The sequence below is a fragment of the Narcine bancroftii genome, chromosome 8 (assembly GCF_036971445.1).
Source record: "Narcine bancroftii isolate sNarBan1 chromosome 8, sNarBan1.hap1, whole genome shotgun sequence".
Lineage (NCBI taxonomy): Eukaryota > Metazoa > Chordata > Chondrichthyes > Torpediniformes > Narcinidae > Narcine > Narcine bancroftii.
The window spans coordinates 13,026,969-13,046,537 of record NC_091476.1 but is presented as its reverse complement, the minus strand read 5'-3'; the positions used below and the strand labels follow the sequence as shown (position 1 = coordinate 13,046,537).

At 39.9% G+C, this 19,569-nt stretch overlaps 1 protein-coding gene across 13 annotated transcripts in view; it reads left to right on the top strand.

The window, feature by feature from the left end:
- tenm1 (teneurin transmembrane protein 1) overlaps positions 1-19,569 on the top strand; it is an 832,896-nt gene that overhangs the window by 755,427 nt on the left and 57,900 nt on the right. For all 13 annotated transcript variants that reach the window (XR_011342879.1, XR_011342876.1, XR_011342875.1 and 10 more), the window contains 2 exons: positions 940-1,450; positions 16,705-16,877. Coding sequence is in view for 8 of the 13 variants with exons in the window: in XM_069892937.1 (XP_069749038.1) it covers positions 940-1,450; positions 16,705-16,877 (684 nt within the window). In the remaining 5 variants the exon portion in view is untranslated. The remainder of the gene's footprint in view (positions 1-939; positions 1,451-16,704; positions 16,878-19,569) is intronic.

Genomic DNA, 19,569 nt, shown 5'->3' with positions numbered 1-19,569 from the left:
CAAGTGTGGAAGGGGCTTAAGACTGCTTCAGTCACCTCACCTTGACTTATTTGGACACTTAACCCAACTCAAACTTTCTTAAAGCTCCGATTTAATTATTTGTCTGGATGCCTGGTCACAATTCCTCTTGTTTTGTTCACACAAAGTGTATTCTTTTACATCTGTTGATATCACTCAGCTCAACCGGTTTCTGGAGTTTTAGGGGGAACCCTATGTCAAAACCCAAGGTTAAAAAAGACTTTTAAGTTAACACCACTTCCTTTGATCTTAGCTGCTCCTTTATGTGGCCGCATCCTTTTTCACAATCTACGCAACTATAAATACGAGGTTAGTGCATTGAGTAAATAATCCTTTATTGTTATAATTCTGTGAATAGGCTGGTAACCTGACAATATTGTAATTAAAATCCTGCATTCCATACCTTAAGGCATCCAGCATAAAGATAAATCAGTCCGTTCTGTGGCACAATTATTGGCAGTTTCCTCCCACCCTTCAGATCCGTACAGGGTTCGTAGGTCAATTGGGTGGCAAGGGCTCATGGGGCCGAAGAGCCTTTTACCATGCTGTTATGTCCACTTTTTTTTTAATTGCACCAAAGAGGAAGTGTGAGCACTTGCATAAAATGAAAATTATATTTATGAAACTCTCTTAATTCCTTTTTCATAATTTAGCGAGGGAGCACAAAGGGAGAGTGGTTCCTTTTACAATAACCAGAAACTAATCAAAATCTAATTGACTAAGAACTAATAAAGAATTGTCACTGTGGGGAAGAAATATTTTCAACATTTCACGCTATCGTTTTGGTGGAATGTCAGGCTGTTCATATCAATGACATTTTTTGTTATTCACCAGCAGGCTAGATTTATTCTAACTGTTCCACTTGAGTTTGAAATTTATGCCTGTGTTCTAGTTAACAAATTCGTGTCTCCTTCACTCTAGGTGATGGTGGCTATGCCAAGGATGCCAAACTGAAAACACCAACCTCCTTGGCTGTTTCACCAGATGAGACCCTGTACATAGCAGACCTTGCCAATATCCGTATCCGTGCTGTGACTCGAAATAAACCCCGCTACAGCCGTTCAAATGTATATGAAGTGGCTTCACCTGCAGATCAGGAGCTGTATCTCTTTAACGTTAATGGGACTCACCTCAACACCTTGAACCTGATAACAGGAGACTACATATATAACTTCAGTTACAACAATGAGGGAGACATCAGCACCATCTCTGGCAACAATGGCAATTCTCTGCACATTCGTCGTGATGCCAATGGCGCACCTCTCTGGCTTGTGGTGCCTGGGGGTCAGGTATATTGGTTAACCATCAGCAACAATGGAGCTTTGAAACGAGTATCTGCCCATGGCCATGACTTAGCAATGATGACCTACCATGGCAACACTGATCTTTTAGCAACAAAGAATAATGAAAATGGATGGACAGCAGTTTACGAGTAAGATGTTAATTTTTAATTTTGATTTAGTTAAAATGTTAAATTGTGTAATCAACATGTGGGGATTAATTTCATGTCATCTGAATTGGAGGGAAAGGGATTGAGCTTTGATGCTTTGAAAGACAGCATTCTGTCTGACATTCCCATTCTGTGTTAGTACACACACATGCGCACACACACACACCCATATATACATAAACACATAGATATAGATATACACACACACACCCATATATACATAAACACATAGATATAGATACACACACACACCCATATATACATAAACACATAGATATAGATATACACACACACACCCATATATACATAAACACATAGATATACACACACACACATGTGTGTGTGTGTGTGTGTATAGACAAAGATATAAATATAGATAAAGATATGTACCAACATTTCAGGCTTGAGCTCTTCATCAAGATATGGACAAAATGTAGGCAGGCATCAAAACAAAATGGAGGAGAAAGGGAAGGAGCACAGTCCCAAAGACAGGTGGTAATAGATGGATAAGGGAGGGAGGGCACACCAGTAAGCAGGAGGAGGAGGGAAGACTCTATGAAATGTTGAGGGAAGGGGCTGGAGAGCTGGAGGAAAGAAGACAAATGAGAAGGGAGGGAGAATGGAGAGTAGACGAGTTGAAACTGGATACATCACTGTTAATGCCATCCGATTGGAAAGTGCCCAGACAGAAAACTAAGTTTTGCTCTTCCAATTTACAGGTGGTCTTAATGACACAGTACATGAGGCCACAGATGAACATTTTTGCATGTTTTCATAGCTTGATGAAGGCCTCAAGCCCAAAAAGTTATGTATCTCTTCTTTGGCTTGGCTTCGCGGACGAAGATTTATGGAGGGGGTAAAAAGTCCACGTCAGCTGCAGGCTCGTTTGTGGCTGACAAGTCCGATGCTGGACAGGCAGTCACGGTTGCAGCGGTTGCAGGGGAAAATTGGTTGGTTGGGGTTGGGTGTTGGGTTTTTCCTCCTTTGCCTTTTGTCAGTGAGGTGGGCTCTGCGGTCTTCTTCAAAGGAGGTTGCTGCCCGCCAAACTGTGAGGCGCCAAGATGCACGGTTTGAGGCGTTATCAGCCCACTGGCGGTGGTCAATGTGGCAGGCACCAAGAGATTTCTTTAGGCAGTCCTTGTACCTTTTCTTTGGTGCACCTCTGTCACGGTGGCCAGTGGAGAGCTCGCCATATAACACGATCTTGGGAAGGCGATGGTCCTCCATTCTGGAGACGTGACCCATCCAGCGCAGCTGGATCTTCAGCAGTGTGGACTCGATGCTGTCGACCTCTGCCATCTCGAGTATTCGACGTTAGGGATGAAAGCGCTCCAATGGATGTTGAGGATGGAGCGGAGACAACGCTGGTGGAAGCGTTCTAGGAGCCGTAGGTGGTGCCGGTAGAGGACCCATGATTCGGAGCCGAACAGGAGTGTGGGTATGACAACGGCTCTGTATACGCTTATCTTTGTGAGGTTTTTCAGTTGGTTGTTTTTCCAGACTCTTTTGTGTAGTCTTCCAAAGGCGCTATTTGCCTTGGCGAGTCTGTTGTCTATCTCATTGTCGATCCTTGCATCTGATGAAATGGTGCAGCCGAGATAGGTAAACTGGTTGACCGTTTCGAGTTTTGTGTGCCCGATGGAGATGTGGGGGGGCTGGTAGTCATGGTGGGGAGCTGGCTGATGGAGGACCTCAGTTTTCTTCAGGCTGACTTCCAGGCCAAACATTTTGGCAGTTTCCGCAAAGCAGGACGTCAAGCGCTGAAGAGCTGGCTCTGAATGGGCAACTAAAGCGGCATCGTCTGCAAAGAGTAGTTCACGGACAAGTTTCTCTTGTGTCTTGGTGTGAGCTTGCAGGCGCCTCAGATTGAAGAGACTGCCATCCGTGCGGTACCGGATGTAAACAGCATCTTCATTGTTTGGGTCTTTCATGGCTTGGTTTAGCATCATGCTGAAGAAGATTGAAAAGAGGGTTGGTGCGAGAACACAGCCTTGCTTCACGCCATTGTTAATGGAGAAGGGTTCAGAGAGCTCATTGCTCTATCTGACCCGACCTTGTTGGTTTTCGTGCAGTTGGATAATCATGTTGAGGAACTTTGGGGGACATCCGATGCGCTCTAGTATCTAGTATCTATAACTTTGCTATATACAGTACACTGTTTGACCTGCTGAGTTTCTCCAACATTGTGTTTATATATATATATATGTGTGTGTGTGTGTGTGTGTGTGTGTGTGTGTACATCTATATCACACACACATATATGGACTTCCTGGATTTAAGGATCTGTACAACTCTGAGTGTAGAAGATCAAACAGCATGTACTGTTTTGCATTTCACTGATGAATGATTAAAATATTCACTAGGAAGGAAATTTGAGTACAAGACAAACCAAGCTAGAAATGTGAAAACATTTGGTAATAGCTTCTATATGTGGTAAAAATTAACAATGGAAGTAAAATCTTTGAAACAAGTCTAGGCAATTATTGTTGGAAAGAAACAGCAGATGAATTGAACAAGTGTTTTGCATCAGTCTTCATCATAAAGGGATAGCTATTAATCACGAAATGGAAGGAAGGAAGGAAAGTTATTATCACCAGGGAAGAAAGATAGACTTCATCCTGGGTATTAAAAAAGTGGCTGCAAGAATAGTTGAAGTGTTGGATTTATTTTTCTAAAATACCTGAGTCTTAGGGAAGAGAACATTAGATCAGAAAATAATGAATGTGACTCCTTTATTTAAAATAAAACTGAGAGAGAAGGCAGAATATATAGGCCAACTGTGTGAGCCTAACTGTGATCTTATTGAATGGCAGAGCAGGATTGAATGACAAAGTTGCTCTCTGGCATAATTCACATGTTCACATGAAGAAGAAACTGTGCATCGATGCAATTCCTTACAAGTTGTTACTTCATATATGTGACGAACTACAGTGGATCCATCACCAATTCCTGCCATCAGATGCTTCCAACGTAAAGAACAACCCTCCACAAGCTCTCTCTGCTTCCTATTTTTGTATCCAAGTCACCATCTCATCCTGGATACCATATGTCCTGACTTTCTGGACTAATTTTCCATGGGGAACCTTGTCAAAGGCCTTGCTAAAGTCCATATGAACAACATTACCACCCTGCTCTCATTAATCTTTTCAGCCACCTCTTCAACAATCCTTCGTGATATTTATGGGACATAATTTCCACAAAGCCATGCTGACAATCACTAATCACCTCTTGCCTTTCCAAATACAAACTCTCAGAATCTGTTCCAATTTCACTCCTTCTGCCAATGTAAGGTTCACTGACCTGTAGTTCCCTGGCTTTGCTCTGCTACAATTTTTCAATAAACGCTTAACATTAACCATCCTCCTGTGACTAACAAAGTTACAAAAGTCTCTGCCAGGCCCGCAGCAATCTCTTCTTTTGCTTCCTGTCACATTAGAGAATATACCTGATCAGGCCCTAGAAATTTATCTATTTATTTCGGGACTTCAAATACCTCCTTCTTTGTAATGTTGAATAACTTTATTGAATAACAGTGTGCATTTCACAAGAGAGCAGAAGTCCTTTTACACCTTCTCTTCGCACTATCCAGTGAGAAACAAGTCCTTCCAGGTGAAACAGTGATTCACTTGTACTTCTTCCAAACGAGTGTCATTCTGCATTCTGTGTTCACCATGTGGCTCCTTCTGCATCACTTGGCAGAAAACCTCTATTGCTGGATGAATAAAGGGGGTGGGGGGGAATGAGTTGAGCAGTTTCAGGCTGGTGGGAGGAAATAGCATTTAAAAATGTACTTTCATGAATTGTTCATGGGAAATTGGTGATTTTCTTTTGTGCCGCTGCTTCCAGCCCATGGCCTTCCTTAACTAAGGGTTTCTGGGTAGATTTATGGATGACCAACCCATAACATGGATGTAAAACATTTCTCCTGGTTTACAGTTCCTCCATCAAACTACCATCGTGCACCTGAAACCTTGAAGCCCACAACTTCCACTTCCCTGTGTTCCTTTCCCATTATCACCAGTCTAGCCAGGTTCTCTCTTCCTCTTTCCCATCCCTCCTTCCTAACTGCATCACACTCCCCACCTGGTTCCATCTGTCCATTACCCTCATTGCTACCTATCTCAATTTTTTCTCCCTCATTTCACCCAGCCTATCTGCTCCCCCTTCCTGATTCCATTTAAACATTAAAAAAAACATAACAATTACAGCACAGAAACAGGCCATTAGGCCCTTCCAGTCCGCACCGAACCAAACACCCCTTTCTAGTCCCACCTCCCTGCACAATGCCCATAACCCTCCAACTTCTTCTCATCCATATACCTGTCCAACCTTTTCTTAAATAATACAATTGACTCCGCCTCCACTATTTCTCCCGGAAGCTCATTCCACACGGCTACCACTCTCTGAGTAAAGAAGTTCCCCCTCATGTTACCTCTAAACCTCTGCCCCTTAATTCTTAACTCATTTACCTAACATCCTTCCCTTTTCCGGTTTCACCTATCACTCAACCAGCCTCTGCCTCACTCCTCTCACTCACCTGTGTGTACCAGCAAATCTTCCCTCTACACTCTCAGTCCTGATGCAGAGAAATCAACCATCCCTTTGCCTCCATGATGACTGAGTTCTTCTGGCAGTTTTTTTTTTGCTATTCACCGATTCCCAGATCAGATTTGCATTTTTTTTTCAGTGTGAATGCCCGCACTTGGCATAATCTATGTGTCTCATAAGAGACTTGGTCATCTTTATACTATGCAAAGTAGCTCCAAATATTGCTAACGGATGATGATGTGAGGGCAGTTAATCAACAGGACTGTGAGCACAGCAGGCATGCAGAAGCCATTCTAATGAGCAGGCAGCAGGAAGTTGGCATGCTGCCTGCATTGCAATCAATGAACATGGGTTAATCATGCACCATAATCCTTTAACCCACTTTTAAAGCTATCAAATTTGGCCCCGTTGGTTTTGATTATATTTTAGTGCTTGTGCTCTGACAGCTGTCCATTTGTACTCGGGGCAGTCTATCAATTGACACCAAAGCCCTTGTGTTCAGATCTGCCACTCATTGAAACCATGTTGCTTGTGCTTGGAGGTGTTGACTATCTCATGTTCTGTCATTCCCGTTGAGGATTGTCAATCAACTGATATCTGTCCGTTCATACTCAAAGTTATCACCCAACCAACACTTAGCACAATCTTAAAAGTGAATTGCAGCCTGATCTTTAAAATCTGTTACTTGTTTCTTTAACTGTGTGCAACAAACGCTGCGGAATTCAGTTTCTATTGGTGCTCCGTGTGCACCTCTTTTCATTAATTCTATTGAAATCCCAGATCTGGTTCACTACGTTGAAGGTGTGGATTTTGTTTCCAAGCATTCTCTGGCATGGCAAAACACGTCCATGCAGTTTAGTTTTTAGTATTTTTACTTTCTCAATCCACATTAAATATTTTTGATTAAAAATGTTGGAAGAGGTGGGGTGAAATGCAATGCAGGTAGCTCCTGCAACATCATGAGTTGAATACAATGGAGTTAATAGGCATCAGATATGGGATTAAAATAATGGTAATAATCACAGGTGGAATGAAACTGGATTTATTAAAGATGGAGATGCAACTTAAGATGCATTTATGAGAATTTCCTACTGTCATTAATAGTTAAATAAGCAGGTATGTTTTTAAATTTCTGGACATGTCATTGAATCTATTCCTCATTTACAAATGTATAATAGAATCTGGTTCGTGCACAATCAGATGTATTTCAGGTTTCTTAGTGGTACAATACATCTTGCATCCCATTTTACATATGCACAAAATGAGTGATTGGATGTTAGCCTGGAAGCAAGATTTGAGTCAACTTGCTCATCTGATTTCATACTAGATGCATCCGTTTACTTGTAGGGAGGTCACTATCCAGTTCCAACCGTTGTCTCTGTTGGTAACTTGCCTGGCCCTGGGTGACAAAATTTGTGTCAGTGTTTGGTTTGTCTGTGCTAAGTTTGGGTTGGAGAGTTGAGTTCTGAATGGTGCGCTGATTCCAATTCCAGCCAGTGGTGCTTGCTTTCCAAATGCCAGTTGACATACAAGTCCCTGGCATAATTAACAGTACTGTAGAATGATTGCGTTTGAAGAACTTACCAGCTCTTGATTTTCACAAACAGTTAACTTTTTTAGGCTTCAAAAAAAAAACCAACTCAGAAAATGCAAACTAACAAAAAAGAATTAACAGACCTCCAATAAATAAAAATATTTCCCCTGCAGTTCATGTCTACTGCTAGTAATTTAAAAATGAGCCCAAATAAAAACAGAATATTATTTAATTGCATTATTTAAGCATTAAATTGTGTTGGTGCCATCCTCTGCCATACTTTACCATTAATTTTAATGCGTTTCTTTCCAATCCATTTACATTTCATGCTTTCATTAACACATGATTGAGATTGACCTTCCTTCCTTAGTAACTCTGCACTGTTGGAATGCGACTGAAAAGCAGGTTGTTGCCCAGCTATAGGAACATATCATTAAACTGGAAAGGGTGCATAAAAGATTAACAAGATGTTACTGAGGTTGGTAGGCTTGAATTACAAAGATAAGCTAGGACTTGCAAAGATTAGGGGAACCTTTTGGAGGTTTATAAAATCCCGAGGGGCCTAGATAAGATAAACAGTCATTGTATTTTTCCAAGGGTAGGAGAATCCAAAACTGGAGGACATAGATATAAGGTGTTGGGAAAGATTTAAAAGTGGTTTGAGGGACACCTTCTTCACACACAGGGTGGTATGTATATGGAAGTGGTAGAAGTGAGGATAATTATGACAATCAAAAGACATTTCAAGATTCTTTTATTGTCATGTAATGAAACAGAAAACATAATATTGCACAAAATGTCATTTAGTCTACTGTATGACAGACAAAGATCAGCCATCAGCAGAAATTGCATGGTGCCCCTCACAGTCAGAGAAAAAGAACCAGAGTCTCTCTCCCACCCCACCCCACCCCAGAGTCACCGTGTGTCCATGGATTCGCCTCCACGCTCCCGCGGTTTTCGCAGCCATACAGACTCCAGAACAAACCATCAGCAACCCAAGCTCCAGATCTGAACTTCTAACAGGATCAGAAAGTCTCCAGCACCATCGCCACCCTCTCGCATTCAGATCCCAATTCCTGGTATCCCTTCAGCCAGTCTCAATCTGGTCTCCAGCAGTCCATTGCCTGGTGCGGGTCCCTTGACTGGAGTCTCAAGCAACCCGCAGCCTGCATGAGTGCCTCACCTCAAGTCACTAACAGTTCTTCAGCCGCAGAGCCCCTCACTGGTCCGCCACCATGATCACTGTCCCAAGGGTCATCTGTTTATCCTTCTCTAACAGAGGATCCCCTTTTTATTGATGTCATGCACCAGTTGTCTGAAACCCCTCAAGACTGCTGTTGAACATAGGCTCTACTATCTTAGGCCCAGACTTTAAAATAAACAGATTTTAATATAAACCCTCACCGGCTCTTTCAACAGGCCATTTAAAGCCTGTACGGAGCTGACAGCAGTTGTACTGGGCAATTGGACACGGCAGGGGAGTGCTGTATCTCACTCCCTGCTCCCCACAGGTCCGCGCCAGCGGTAGCGCTGGCATTACAGCTCTGGCAGGACCATCAATTCCTTTTGGATAAGATGCATAAATTGTAAAAGTTTTGAGGGGTATGGGCCGAACACAAGGAAATGAGATTACCTTGGTCAGCATGGATAAGTTGGACTGAAGAACCTGTTTCCACACTGTAGAACTCAATGGCTGTAACTGGATTCATCGTATAACATTCGCTTTGCCTTTTTCTGCTTTACGGCAGGCAGAAATCAATTTTGTCTAATATTATGTTCTGTTCTATTACATGACAACAAAGGGATCTTGATATTGTGATATAACTGTGGACTGCTTTTTAGTGGTCACAATATCTAGTCAATCCATATTATGAAAGGTTGAAACAAATCCAACTGTGCAATCTCAATCCACGCTTGTACATAACCTCCAATTATACTTGTTCCAAACTGAATCATTAATTTCCTCTCTGTGATGAAAATTCAAAAATATAAGATCTACTGGTTCATCCTCATCTACTTGCCTAAATATATTCTCAATGTATTCCAATTGATTACTTAGATCATTGTGACTTCCATAACACTAATCCAAAGGACAACCTGATAATCCAGTGTCCCATTGCTATTCCTTTCAAAATTTTGTGAAGTAAATAATTGAAATGTTGGAGTAAAACTCAGAAGTCCACAGATGCTGTGATTGTGGTTAAAAATACAGAAATTCCAGAGGAGCTCAGCAGGTCTTGCAATATCCATCGTAAGTAAAGATATATCACTGACATTTTGGGCCTGAGCCCTTCCTCATGGTGTGGGTTAAAAGCAGGCATAGAGCCAGCATTAAAAAGCAAGTGAAAAGGGAAGAATGCAAGGGGGAGGGCTAGAGACCAACAGATAAAAGGTGTTCATTGCTGTTGATAAGGCCATGCCATAGGAGAGGAACGGTAAGAATGGATAGGGGGAGGGAGATAGTTTTTGGCTCTGTGAAGGGAAACAGACGGGAAAAGGGAGAGAAAGCGATGATTTTTTTCCATCAGAAATTATCGCACCTCCCTTCTGGAGTGGCCATTCACACTGGAACGACCTGTGGCTGGACCTGGGTCGATGTCAACCATGACGTATACCCTACGTGCAACGTACACCAGCCCACTGTTGCAGATCACCTGCAATTCAGTTTCGACTGCAGGCAGTCTGCAAAAATGTCACAGGTAAAATTTCAGAATGGGAATGAGTCACTCATTTCCGTTCCTATCTTTTTACACAGAGAGAGGGAAAAGATGGGGAGTGGGAGCTAGCAGAAACCGGAGAAGTCGATGTTAATACCATACATTTGAATGGTGCCCAGATGAAATATGATGGAATTCCTCCAATTGGATCAGTTTCCAGGCTAAAATCCTCGTGTCACATTTTTTTACTTATGCTTATTTATTACTTCATTTGCAATGGATCTTGGTTTCACTCTTTCTGGGATCTATTTTCTGTCTTCATCCATCATGACTGGCACAAAGTATTTGTTTAATTTCTCTTCCATTTCCTTATTGCTTGTTTTCAATACTTCAACCTGTTAAGAAACCCACATTTGACCACTAATTGGTTCCTTCCTATCTTGCAGTCTGTTTCAGAGTTTCTTGTTCATGTACTCTCATCCTATTTTCTCTAGCAATATTAATTTCTTATTTTTCCTTTCCTGAATTTTTAAATGTTCTTCATCCTCAGGTTTACTATTTAGTGACAACTTTACAAACATTTCCCTTTAATTTAAACCCATCTTTAAATTTTCTTGCAATATTTTGTCAGACGACTTTTCCGACTGTGCTATTGAGCAGTAAGCCATGTGTTATTTCTTTCAATGAGAGTTATTACATTTTGTATCATTTTATTAAAGTTTTCCAATCCACTGAAGAGGTGCATCGTGCCCTCTGGTGGCCTGAATGCCATTGCACAATCTTCATGAGGAGAACTTTTGGATTCAATGAAGTTCAACTATATTTACTTCCATGAACTATTCTCCATCCTGAGTGTTGGATGAAGAGTGCAATCATGGCTGATACTCTTTTGCCCAATTGATGTCAGTATCCAAAGACAAATTTCTATCCTTCCCCATCTCTTGCCATTTGGAAAGCTGAACTTAGATATTAATTTGAGTGAAAAACAGAAGTCTGCAGACACTGTAATTGTAGTATAAACACACAAAAATTCTGGAGGAACCCAGCCGATCTCACAGCGTCCATAAGATAAATTACTGGTGTTTTGGGCCTGAGCCCTTCTTCAAGGAATAAGCAAAGAACAGGAAGGCACGAGAATAAAGACTGGCTGGGGGAGGAGTCCAGGAAGTTGGTATCTAGCTTTACCTCCTGTGGACGCTGCAAGACCGGATGAGTTCTTCCAGCATTTCTATATGTCTTTATTTGGAAATTAATCTGATAAACTGGTGTGGGATTTTTATGTCACCTTGATTTTTTTTTCGATTCATGGCTTGCACAAATGATGGCAAGCAACAGCCAATAAAATCTGCAACCATATTTTTCTGAATCAAAGACCACTCACACAAGCTGTTAATAATGGTAAAGGCTCAAGTTGTTAATTTAAATATTAATTAGAGGGTTAGACACATTTTTCCTGCAATCGCAGGGAGAATGCAGTCCAGCTCTCTAATGACCTGAATAGTAATCACAGTTACCAAGACTCCCAGGGGTTTGATTAAGTTCCCCCTCAATAGAAAGTGGCCAGGATTGCGAGAAAAAAAAACCTTCTTTTAAAAATAACTGATCCCATGATCCTGAAGTGAGAAATTATTAAAATGTTTTGAGAAAGAAGCAGCTCCTTCTCTACTTTTCCCTTAATGCTTTCAATTTACTGGGAAATGTTTACTAGCTGCAATGATTGGAAGGGTGTTCCAGAGGACGAGAAGAAAAGGCATGGCCTTAGTCTCTTCAAAGGCAGCTTTCTCCTTCAAGGAAGACCCTGATGACAGAAAGTTTGCAGCTCTCTGCAAGACTGGAAGATAACACTTTATGGTTTGATGAAATATACAGGTAGTCTTCAACTTATGACCATGTTCCATTCTGACCGATCGGCCATCTTTCAAAATAGACGCAAGTTGGAAATTCACTGTATCTATTTTATCGTTCGTCAAATACAACATGGCAGCCATCAAGGCAGCTCTCGCTTGACCCTCTGATCTCAGCTGGGATGTTAAAACTAATGCAGGAAAATACAAAGTTGTGCATTTTAGTAGAAAAAACAGATGTAAGGAAGGATATTTAGTATGATAACAAAATGAAAAAAGAGAAAAGATTAAGGCACACTGAATTTTTTAAAAAAGCAAATGTTGCTAAATTTGGAGGAGATAGAAAATAAAGTACAGTAAAACCCCTGGTATCCAGCACCCAAGGGGATTGGTAGATGCCGGATAAGCATATTTTCCAGTTGTTTGAGACTTACTCTTAAAATGCCTAACTAATACACCTGCATTAAGAATGAACAATTTATAAGACAAAAATACTAGACTGTACTTACACTGTACAAACTTTACTTGCACAAATATATAAACTTTAAAGCATTTTGCTTTATTTTCAGACACTTTCTTTGTAAGCATTTAACCATTGCTGCAGGTTCCTCTCACCCCACAGAGCCGCCTGAAAGACCAACAATAATAATTATAGATAATTAACCCCAGCCCCTCCCCAAGTTTATAAATAAAGCCTCTGGCCGGGGCGACTCTTACTAAGCAGGTATAAGGAGACACTTTAAGAGAGTCACCCCAATGTCGAGCGACATCAATCAACTCCTCATCCTGGGCGATGCCATTGCTGTTTTACACAACTTTACTCAAACAGCTGCTATGAGCAAAGTACGACCAAGACACTCTGCTGGCTGTACATTTGCTCCTATCTTCACCAAAGGTTTCTGTGTTACTTCAGAGAACATTTACTTTTCCAATTTTAAATGAATATTTTTAACCTATTATTTTATTCTTATTTATTTTCATTTTTAAAATTTATTTTCCTCTTTTTTTTGCAAGTTGTTTGAGGCTGCCGGTTGATACCAGGGGTTTTACTGTATTCCTTTCTCAGGAGATTACTTGAGTCAAAGTATGATCCAAGTAATTATGGGATTAAAACCTCAATGAGTCCCTAAAGCTTGAAAGCCTGAAGGATTTTATTCTGAAATGCAAAGAAGGATCGAACACAAGGGATCTGAAAGTTCTCTCAGAATAGAACTTTTGACAAAATAAATGTTAGGAGTTGTATTTACTGAGTGGCAAATTACTCAGAAGGACATACAGGACATTGCAGATGTTCTAATCTGGAGCAAAAAACAATCTACCGGAGGAACTCAGCAGCTCAAATGTAATAGCCGTCCCATGCTGTCAAGGTATAAAAAGACACAGCAGAACCATACAGCATACAACACAGGTTTATTAAATTACACCAGTGGGAGTGAACAATATTAAGTTCAGGTAGACTGTGTCACCTTAGTCAATATCAAAGCTCACGGTGAAACAGCACAGGTGGCATATCTCTTACAAACTGATAAGCATATCACCTTGAAGTGTATTGTTACAGTTCCTTGCTAATACCAATCATTGTTTTTCACTCTTAAGAAATGTAAGTGAATAATGTCAATCAGCCAATCGTGTACAATTGATATTTCATGTCTCAAAACAGATGAAGCAATGTCTAGAAGGTTTGCTTCTCGTCCACCTCGAACCTGTCATGTGTACAGGAGGTTTTAAGTTTTAATTATCACATGCAAATCTATCAGTCTGGAAAAATATTTGAGTTCGTAAGACACAAAGGAAAAGGCACCTTAGTTTAAAGTTGACGGTGAAAAGAAAACGATATCAACACCTATTGAATCATTATTTTGAAAAATGCAAGACTATTTGAAAACAAAATAAAAGTGGATTTGTATAGGACAGATAGGAAAAAGCCCAATTAAAGTGATGAGCCCCATTTGAAAATGTGAAAACGGTTTAAAATCTTCCTATATTCTAATTTCAGATTAAGTTCCTCATAAGGTATTCAAAGACACAAGAGGTGATTTTCTGCATGTGCTTAATCCGGTGTCAGGAAAAAAATGTACCTCTGTTACCCCTAGCAGACTAAAAATGAAAATGGGAATGTCAAGAATTATTTTAAGCTTTTTGATTAACCCTGCCTGTTTTTATTCTGCTCGGCTTTTCAGACTTATCCCTTGTCATCGGTTGTGGATCCTGATGTATTTGTTTCTTGTGCTGGTTGTGAAAGATTCATGCTAAAGCCCAATTCAAGGATCACATAGCATAACATAAGCGCAAAGCACATCAAGGAAATGTGCTTTTTAAGATGTTTTTAAATTTAATAGGCATAAGAAGTTGCCACACATCTTGAATTTGTCATTACCTGAGCACTTCAATATTCTTGTTTTTGGTTGAGGACACTTGAGGTTACAGCACTTTGAAATTGCATAAAATAAATTGCATACTAGTGGAGACATTTACAAAAATAGCATAGTTACAAGGTTAACAAAGATAAAGTTTTAAAATTGTGATCTAGAAACTGCAAGTAAATGGTTCACAATTTCATTGAGAAGGAATAATGGCTTTTAGTATGTGACCTGATGTATACGCTGGCATATTTTCAGGCTCCCAGTTCACAGCTTTATGCATTTAATTCTTTATATTAATGTGCAATTCTCAGTGGGGGGAAAAATTACCATTTTACTAATGTTTCTACTTTTTTGAACCATGTTCCGACATAATACCCATCCTGTATTTCAAAAGAAATTGGAGTTGTTTATAAGGTAACATAAAGCAAGCAATTTTCTGATGAAGTACCCTCAGTAATTAATTTATGAAATTAGGACTGTGGCCTAGGTTGGCATTTAATATCAGTCTTGTTAGGGGAATAGTAAGTCCATGTATTCAATCAATTGTACAGTTTGGCCAGTGCATATTGGTAATACGATAGTTTAATTTAGGTTGTGGTTTTACCTAAGTGTTTATTTGTTAGAAACTTAACCATAGTAAAATTATTGAATACTTTTAATTGCATTAAAGGGGGTAATTGGGGATCTTTCGGGAGATTAAATGATAATCCTCTATAATCTGTCATCTGATGAGAGACCACAATCTTCATTCAAATACCATTGAACCAGGAGGTCAGCCCTTGAGTGTTGAAGGACTTAGAGTGGGAGTGGGATGGTAAATCACTTTTGCAATCAGTCTATAAATGTGATCATGTGTTTCCAGTCACCAGCCATTTTTATTTGGCATCCCACCCCCACTCTGACAATTCTGTCTGTGGTGTTTGTTACAAGAAACCCCAGTACAAGCTTAAAGAGCAGTACCTCAACTTCCATGCAAGCATGTTGCCTCTCTGGAATCAATTGGGTCTTATTCACCTCTGATTTCTCCAAGTTTGGGCATTTCACTCTTTCTTTCGGTCCATATTAGTGCTGGCCATTACTGTTTATGTGCCTATTGGTTCAATCTTTCTTATTCTATTTATAATGACTGTCCTACTGCCTCATCATTGGCAACACAGAATCAGAATTTATTGTCATCACATGAAATTTGTTGTTTTACAGCAGCGTGAGAGTGTAAATATTCATATAAAAATATGTAAAACTACTGCACAAAAAATCCAAGTAAGGCAGCAATCATTCAGGAATTCAATGGCAGCGAGAAGAAGCCGTCCTTGTGTCGCTGAGTGCGCATCTTTAGGCATCTGTACCTTTTTCCCGATGGGAGCAGAGTGAAGAGCATATGATGTGGGTGGTGAGGGTCCTGAGGATAGAGGCTGTTTTCTTAAGATGTCGTCTCTTCGAAGATATCCTCGATGGAGTGAAGTCTGGTATCTGTGATGTTGCAGGCTGAGTTAACAACCCTCTGAAGATTTTTCTTGTCTTAAGAATAGGCACTTCCATTCCAGATAGTCATGCAGCTCTCCATGTACGCCTATAGAAGTTTTCAAGATTCTTCAGCGACATACCAAATCTTCTCAAACAACTCACAAAGTATAGCCACTGGCGAGCCTTCTCTGTGATTGCATCGACAGGGAGGCTCCAGGACAGGTCCTGGGAGATGTTGATACCCAGGAATTTGAAGTTCTTGACCCTCTCCACTACTGACCCCTCGATGAGGATTGGATCGTGTTCTCCTGACTTCCTCCTGCAGTCCACAATCATCTCCTCGATTTTCATAACATTGAGTGCTGGATTCCAGACAAAGGGTCCGACAAATCAGAGATGGTGATTCTGGGACGTAACAAGACGTGGAACTGAAAATCTTGAGTATTCACTTGGAAATTGATGTAAAAAAAAATCATCTAAGTCATCCACTGAAATTTCCTCTTTAAGACCATGTCAGAAACCTTTCTTCTTCAAATGTAAGACCACAAGATTGAAACCATCTATTCTGTTTTCATGTAGATCATTGAGGAGACACTGTTCAATGTTTGCCTTTGCCATCATGATAAAACAGAGCTTTGTTCATTCCATAATGCCCAAATATTGTGATGGTCCCTGGCAGTTAATAGAGCACACTTATTTTAATCAAAAAGAAAGAGTAAACATTTAAACCCTTCTTCCTTCCAGGAGAACATTCTCAAATACGGGGAGTTTATATGTGCTATTATTTCTAATTTATATCTTTAAAATGTCTATGTTTTTTATCCAGGTATGATGGTGACGGACATCTGACAAATGTAACATTTCCGACTGGACAAGTCAGTAGTTTCCACAGTGAGGTGGACAAGTCAATGCAAGTGGAGGCAAATCTATCAAACAAGGAAAACTTTGCTGTCACAACCAACTTCTCAGCAACCAATGCAGCATATATATTCAGGCAAGGTAACACAGACCACATTCATTTTATATACATTCCATCTGCAAACACATTCCAATTTTTTAAATGTTTTCATTGTATTTGCATGTTAACTCAATTATAGCAAGCCAAAAACCAGGACTTGCAAAGGACTATCAAGGTGGTTAACTATCCTTTGATCTAAACTATGACGTCAACTCAAAACAATTCTTTCTGTTCTTTGCCCTAAGTCAGGCCTATTTCACACACTGATGTAGTGGAAAGAGGTAATTAAAAATAGCATAACATTATCAGTTTGTAGTCTCAAGGAAAGTACAGACTATAAGGTACATTGGTAAAATAAATAATATATTTGATGCGAGACTGTAGCGTAATATTCACCATTTATGTTGATAAGATAAAGAAAGTGTTCTCATTATGAAATGCACAGAAATGAAATTCTTTAATGTCCTCCATCAAAGTTTCTTAATTTTATGCAACAAATTAAATTAATTAAGTTTGAGGTTTTAATTCTTGTTTCATTGTAAATAACTTCCCCAAAGTGACCATCATCTTTCATTGTACAGAAAGCTCATCTTTGTCTATCTCAATAAAGCCAATAGATGGATAATTTGTCATGATGTTATGAACTAGAATTGTGGCATTCCAATCAATCGTCAAACCTATTTTAGCAATTGATAGCAGCAAATGAAGTTTATTCTATGGAAGTGTCCATCAATCAATTTACTGTCAATCAGTCCATTTAAAATGTGCAATTAAATTGTCCCAAAAGGCAAGCAGAAAGTCAAAATCAGAAAGTATTAGTGTGTAGCTACTATAAATGTTGCTGAGTCTTAACATAGAACAGGCCCTTTGGCTCTCATTGTTTTGCCAACTGATATATTCCTACCAAAAAAAAATTAAATCAGTCTTCTGTCACAACCCTCAAATTTTTCTTTCATCCATATTTAGGAGTATGAAATACCCCAAATGTCCTGGCCTCCATCACCACCCCTGCAAAAGCATTCTAGGCACCCAGAACCCTCTCTCTATATATAAAAACACATCCCTGATGTCTTCCCAAAACTGTTTGTTGATCCTGCCATGGGAATAAGGTGCTGGCTGCCTAACTTATCTATGCCTCTCAGAATCTTGTAGACCTCTATTAAGTCACCTTTCATCCTTCTATGCTCCAAAGAGAAAAGACCTAGCTCTGCTAACCTTGCCTCTTAAGGCATATTTTCCAATCCAGGCAACGTTCTTGGTAAATCTCTGCACTCACTCCATAGCTTCCACATCCTTCCTATAGTGAGGTGACCCAGAACTGAACACAATATTCTAAGTGGGGTCTTGCCAGAGATTTGTAGAGCTACAACATGCCCTCTCAACTCTTGAACTCAATCCCCTGACTATTGAAGACCAACATCCCATCAGCCTTCTTAACTATCCTATGAACCTGAGTGGCACCTTTGAGAGATGTATTGATATGGACCCCAAAATCCCTCTGTTCTTCCACACTGTTAAGAATCTGGCCATTAACCCTACACTCAGCATTAAATAAACTTTAAAAGATATTTTAAAAGTATATTTTTCATTGGCTAAATCTGCAATTGAATGAGACCAAATTTCCATACGATTTAATTAAGATTTCGGTAAACTTTTCTGTAGATTTCTCCTTGACTGTCCAAATTTTCTTCGCTAAGGAATATAAACTAGATTCATTCGCTTTGTAGAAATTCAGCACATGTTTAAGTCAATGGTTACATTAGTTCCAAGGAGAAAACAGGATGATTGTCTGGAGTCAGGAATTTTTCATTGGTTTTGCTTAAACAATAACACCAAGCAGTATTGCCACTTCTGTTGGGATGCAGGATGTAAGTATCTCTAGGATCACGGGATCATTTGCAAAGACCACGGAAGTGTTAAATCTCCTTCCCATCACAGCAAATCTGGATATCAGACATGCTCCAGATTTTATACTGCCTAATGTTGTGAAGAAGCAAATGACAGGAATTGTAAATCTTGATGCTTTGCCAACTCGTGCCTCTTCTTTCACAACTATATATATATTTGGATTGGAACTTTTAACAGCTGGAAGCGATAAATAGATGTGAGGATTCCATCCCAAAACTACATCTTGCTTAAATCTTTTTTAAGTTTCTCTCTGAATCATTTGCAGCCCACTGGAACATATTACTTTTTTTTGACATTCGACAATTTTAAAAATTTATTGTTTAGCGCAACACCTTTACCTGAGTTCAAATCCTGCGCTCTCTGTAAGGAGTTTGTACGTTCTCCCCGTGACTGCATGAGTTTTATCCAGGGGCTCTGGGTTCCTCCCACCCTTCAAAAATGTACCATGGGGCAGCACAGACTCATCGGGCCAAATTGGCCTGTAAATGTGCTGTATGTCTAAATTTTTTTACAAATTAAAAATTTAATTAAAAAAATAATTTAAGAATTTTATCCTCCTCCAATCAGTAAATTTTCATACCATTGGTGGAAGGTCAAACCTTAAACTAGATAACCTTGGGGGGACTGAAATGCCTTCAGAGCATTTCCCCCACCCTCTCTCTTATGCTGGTACAAGGGTTATAAAAATGTTGATGTTGATCACTGTTTATGCAAACCAAATAAAACAATAGTGCTCAAGATTCTGCTGGAAGCAGTAATGGTAAATGACTCTGTTTTAAGTTGACCCATTGTCAAAAGAAAAGAGGGCTCCCTCCCAGCTGAGAC